At 57.9% G+C, this 5,564-nt stretch overlaps 1 protein-coding gene across 1 annotated transcript; it reads right to left on the reverse strand.

Annotated features, from left to right (window-relative positions):
• Positions 1-2,272: 2,272 nt before the first annotated feature.
• Positions 2,273-4,751, reverse strand: LOC111147724 (chromosome unknown C6orf223 homolog). The gene is given in 4 exon segments (XM_022503946.1): positions 2,273-2,422; positions 2,425-2,518; positions 4,236-4,301; positions 4,693-4,751. Coding segments are annotated over 4 exon segments (369 nt in total).
• Positions 4,752-5,564: the final 813 nt, after the last annotated feature.

The following is a 5,564-nucleotide window of genomic DNA, read 5'->3' on the forward strand; positions in this document are numbered from 1 at the left end:
TTAACCAACTGAGCTGCCCAGGCGCCCCTGGAAAGGTGGTTTGGTTCTTAACTGGAGGCTTGAGGTCTTGAAGTGGGAAGGGGCAGGATGAGGGAGGAAGTGCGGAGAGGGAGCAAGGGACAGGGATTCATCCTTTGGGTCACTCACACCCGCTTCCCCACTCAGAGCACCAAAGGCACTCCTGCCAGGTTGAGACTGCTTCTACATTCTCCCATGGTCACTCTGACAGGTGTGCATAGTAGGAGGAAGCCTGCTTCAGTGGTCCTCCCCCACCCCACAGCCCGTGACTCGCTGGAAGCAGACCCTGTCTCCAAACACCTGAGTTCCAAGCAGAGGGAGCTTGTGCCAGGCATGGACTGGGCTGGGTGGCTTTCAGGTGATGACTTCTGGGGTGGAAAGCTGTGAAGAAGAGAGTGGGGATTTCAGTTTCAGGGGTCCTGTGGACACCCCCCTACTGACAACAGCAGAAAGAGCACAGTAGGGGGCCCTGTGGCACTCACCATGTCTCCCCTCAGGGTCCAGATGGGCACCTGGGAAAATGCTGTTGGATGAATGAGTGCATCCATCTCCCCCCCCCCCCACCCCCAAAGTCACCAGCTCCTCCCTCACTCCACACCTCTGTCCTTTAGAAACTACAAGAACTGAGTTATTCTTAGTAGGTTTCATTCATCAAAGCGTGACAAACGGTGTCCTGGGAGGAATGCCTGGGTGTTGCCAGAGCCAGAGGGCTGGAGTCGGGTGCAAAGGCCCCACCTCAGGAGAGAACCCAATGCCTTCAAGGAGCTCCAGGCTGAGGGGGAGACACAGCCTTGCTCTCAGGGAGCCCCACTTTGAGGGGGGAAACACAGCTCTGCCCTCAGAAAGCCCCAGTCTGAGGGGAGACACAGCCCTGCCCTCAGGGAGCCCTAGTCTGAGGGGGGAGACCGCCCTGCCCTAGGGGAGCTCCCTGTGATGGAGGGTACTACCTCCACACCCCAGTTCCCTAGCCCTCAGTAAGATCCTAGACTAAAGGGAGAGATCTAATATCCTGCCCTCAAGGAAACTTTAGTTTCATGGCAGAAAAGCAGTTGTCATTCCTGCTGAGGAAGGCACACCCAAGGCGCAAATTGAAACTGAAGATGAAAAAAAAATGGGGTACAAGAGGGTTTTCCAGAGGCATGTGCAGCTCCCCAACCACCGCATGTGGGAAGTCTAAAGAAGGACTCCCAGGGTCACTCACCTGGGCAGGCTTACCAAGAAATGTGCAGACTTCCAGGGGGTGGCATTAGTGCAGACAAAAATCCTGGCTCCTGAGGAAAGTTAAAGGCAAGGCCAAGTGGATTGGTCTCAATCAGGGGTCTCAAACCCAAATGCCTTTGGGGACTAGTCTAACCGCACTGACGTTTGTTAATGGGGAGGGCAATCAGACAGCTCACACTGTCAGCTCTCATATTCAATTAAAAAAAAAAAAAACCAAAACACATACTCATTGCAGGCCAAACAAAACCTCACTAAAGATTAAACCTGGCCCAAGGCCACGCGTCTGCAACCCCCTGGACATCAGGAAAGAATTCCTGATAGAGGAAACGGAGCCTGGTTTGGATAAAGAAGCCAAGTTGCTCCTCCTGCGGCCGGCCACAGGGCCTGGCTTCTGGGTCTCAGGGCCTCTCCCACCCTTCCTGGGATGCAAGACTTTTTAGCCCCTCCTCACTAGCTCCCTTCTGACCCACAGGCCACAGCTGGTGGGCCTTCTGGCCTCCCAGGGGGGTTCCAGGTCTGCGATGGGGGTATCACCTTTCCTGGTGGGAGGGTAAATTCCCCGTCAGAGGAAGGAGCCTGTGGGGTGGGTCGTAAGCCCTGAAATAAGCCGTGCTGGGAGTTCTGGCTGGGTGGCCTTCCCAGCGACAGCCTTCAATTTTCTGTACCTCAAGTCCAAAATGGGGATACTCTTTGCCGTGGTGCCCTTATTTGGGCAGTTACTTTCCACGGGCCTCAGTGTCCTTGTCAACGAAACGGGTCCTGCCTCCTCCCCACTCTCGGAGTCCCCTGTCCCTTACGGACATACAACTCAGGGCTCTCGGCTCACGGGAGGGAGGGGCGAGGCTGCTTTCTGACCCTTGAGGCTCGGATCTCCAAGTCCTGCTCCTTCCCTCTCTCCATCACAGGTGGCGTGTCAGGGTTCTCTTCTGGGGCAGTCTAGGAAGGCGACAGGAGGCGTCGGCGGGTAAAGCCAACGCGCGCGCTCCTGGGGACTGGGGACTGGGGACGGGTTCTGGGACCGGGGAGGGGCGGCCTAATTAGGGCGCGTTGGCCCAGCGCAGCAGAGCGCCGCGGAGGAGAGCGGCGGTGGGTAATTAGAGCGCATTAGCCGTGCCCCTGCAATCCTGTAATTTCTCCGCGCGCTCCGGGTGCGTGGTAGGAGGTGAAGCGATGCGAGCTCGGCTCTGAGTCAGACTCCCCGAAGCCTGGGTGGGGACGCAGGGGGCGGCAGAGGCCGTGGAGAAAAGACTCCTGCCGCGGGAGGCGCCATCGCCTTCCCCTGGCGCGGAGTCACCTGTCCCGGGGCTGCTCGCCAGGCGCCCCACTTCCGCGGGGACGGGAGGGCGTGGCCAGGAGGAGGCGTGACCCGCACCTCCCCTGGCTTCCAGGGGGCGCTCTTCCGTCCCGCGGATCTTCCCGGGGCTTGAGTGGTGTCCCAGCACCTAGCCATGTGGCCCGCTCCCCGCGCGCAGGTGGACTGAAAGAGATGAAGATGCAAAGCTCGAGGCAAAGACTCCCCAAATTCAGTCAGAGTTGGGCAATAGATCTAGGAGGGCGAAAGAAAAAAAAAAAGGAGACAGAGAAAGACAGCAGAAGGGAATGGGGACGCATGTTTTACCTGAGCCCTGAAATCAATTCTTGGGGGGCGGGGAGGAGCCAGTGGGGGGCTGAGGCTGGGAGGGGAGTTTATTTATTAGCCAGATTAGCCAGCATTAATGGGGAGCAGTGGTGGCCGGCGGCGGCAGGGACATAGCTGGCATAGCTGGCATAGCGGCGGGGCCTCCCGCGGCGCGGGGCTCTGCCGGCTTCAAAGGGGCTTAAAGAGGCCCGTGGTGGCACTGCCACGGCCCCGCGGGGGAGGGCGTGGGCGCAGGCGGTGGGGGAGAAGGCGGCCATTGTGCACCAAGGGATTAGGGATCTGGCCTGGAAGGAATTTTAAACTGCTGCGAGCCAGCGCCCCAGGACTCCCCTCCCGCCCCACCACCACTCTCCTGAGCTGGAGCACGCTGTAATGTTTACCTGCATTTTGGTTTCTGGGGGTCCTTCCCCTTCCTTCTTCTCTTAGATTGGACGTATCTAGAGATGTCAGCTTTGACAAATAAAAATACAGGATGTCCGGTTAAATTTGAATCCCAAATAAGCAATGGATACTTTTTTTAGTATAAGTACACCCCATATGTTGTATGGGCTATACTTATACTAAAACATTATTCGTCGTTTATCTGAAATTCAAATTTAACTGGACATCTTGTAATTTTTTCTAGCAGTACTGAAGTCACTGAAATGTCTAATCCATGTCTGCAACAGATTGAGGGCTCCAGAAGGATTCTATGTGGCCGCGTGTCTCTACCCTCAGACTAATTTTCTTGAAGCCCCGTACTCTTTCTCCCTTCAGAATGGAGCTTTGATGATAGAACACGTCTCCATCGGAGTCGGATCTTCCCGAGGACGAGCCGAATTTCAGACTGGAGCTAGTAGGTCAATGTCTGAGTCCCCTTCATCGCAGCACCACGGGGCTTACCCTCAGGCAAGGCCTGTGTGCTTTGGTGGGGGGCGTGTCTGTCTCCTCCCTCAGGCAGGTGGATGGCCTCCCCCCATTAGTATAGTTCCCTGCCCACAGGGGGCGCTAAGGGCCCGGAGCACTGACCTACAGATGGATGGGTCCTGGTTTTTGGCGCTCAGGGCGGGCAGGTTCTCTCAGGTGGATGCACCTGGGGATTTGGGGGGTGGGGCCCCCAATCCTGTGTAGCTCCTGACTTGGTCCTTCCTCTGGCAGTCGAGGCAAAAGGCCTGCGGGGGCCAGAGGCTGTGGCCAGCATTGTGGGAAAAGCTCTAAGTCTGATTACTCAGTTTGTGCCAGGAAGGGACAGTGTGGCTCTCAGTACAGAAGGGCCCTGCCCCCCCATAACCATGGCAGCCAAGCCCCCATCCTCCATTAGCCTCACTAAAGCCAACTGCCCAGCCTTTGCCTGTTCCATTCTCTCTGTCCAAAGCACCTGCTCTTCCGATCCTCAAGGACACGTGACGTCTCACCCCTTCTGGATGCCCTGATCTTCAGCAGACTGGGTACCACCAGGTATACTGTTTATACCCCAGTGCCGGCGTCAGGGGTCTTATGGTGAAAAGAGCCCTCCACCTATTCCCTCCTTCCTCACCAGCCTAGGGCCACAGGGGCCAAAGAGTGGCCAAGGGCAAGGGTGGGAAACTTGGGAAGGTTGGGGAGTGTTGGTGGGAGGGGAGTAAAGAAGCCTCTGCCACCATCTCCTCCCTGTCCACCCCCTGTAGCCCCTTCCCAAATCCCTTCATCCCCTGGGGCCTCTCAACTCTTTTCCCTTAAAGCTGAGGGAAGCTGGGGAGAAGTCCTTTCCCACGGTCCCAGCCTCAACAATCCCCCACCCCCTGCTCCTTTGGCCACAACTACCTCAGCCTCTGCAGAGCGCTGGCCTGGCCCACCCCATCCCTGCTGGGCCCCCTCCTTGTGCTGGGGCGCCCGCTTCCGTGAGTGGCATCATCACCCCATTCCTCAGTCTGCCCAGTCATCAAGTCGGCAATTAGCTACTTCCTCTCAGCAGCATGAGGCCACCGAACGTCACAGCCCCTCCCCCGGCCAGCGGCGGGCGGGAGTGCTGGGGGTGCCCCCCACACTTTGTAGTATGTGCCAAGTCCTGGCATGACCCCCCGCCCCCGCCCTTGCTCCAAACCACTGAGTGCTGGGGTAATGAGCCTCCCATGTAGGGAGCCGGGTGCTCCCTGTATTCCTGGGGGCGGGAGAAGCTGCAGGGCTGCCTCCTCCTTCGTGTCACCCCATCCCATTGGATGAGGACACTCCCGCTGCCTGGGTGGGGCCAGCTCAAGGGCTCCGGTGGCCAGAGCAGGCGGGACCTCACACTCAGGTGTCTCTGTCCCCAGATGTAGGCTGCTTTTACCAGGCTCTTACCTGGGGGCCAGGAGTCTGGAAACGGAGGATGGTGGCCGTTCTATGGTAAGGGGAGAGAAGGGAGGAGTCATGCCACAGGCACCCAAACATGAACACCCGCAGGGGCTGACACATCTGTGCCTAGGCACACTCACAGATACAACCTGTGCAATGCATATCCCACCGCAGCTCTGCTCTCTGCCCTCCTGTGTGCTCAGCTGGAGCTACACCTGCGAGCCCAGACAACCCCACCCTCCTGACGTGCACACACAGACCCTCCAGCATTCTCAGGGAGGCAGTAAACTCACAGCCACACCAAACCCAAAACCAGAACACTGCAGAGAAGTCCAGGAGGGTGGGAGGAGAAGGATAGACCACCCCCTAATTTGTCCAGCCACCCCACGGGCCA

Source organism: Enhydra lutris, unplaced genomic scaffold (assembly GCF_002288905.1).
Source record: "Enhydra lutris kenyoni isolate GAN:26980312 unplaced genomic scaffold, ASM228890v2 scaffoldscaffold17, whole genome shotgun sequence".
NCBI classification, from domain to species: domain Eukaryota; kingdom Metazoa; phylum Chordata; class Mammalia; order Carnivora; family Mustelidae; genus Enhydra; species Enhydra lutris.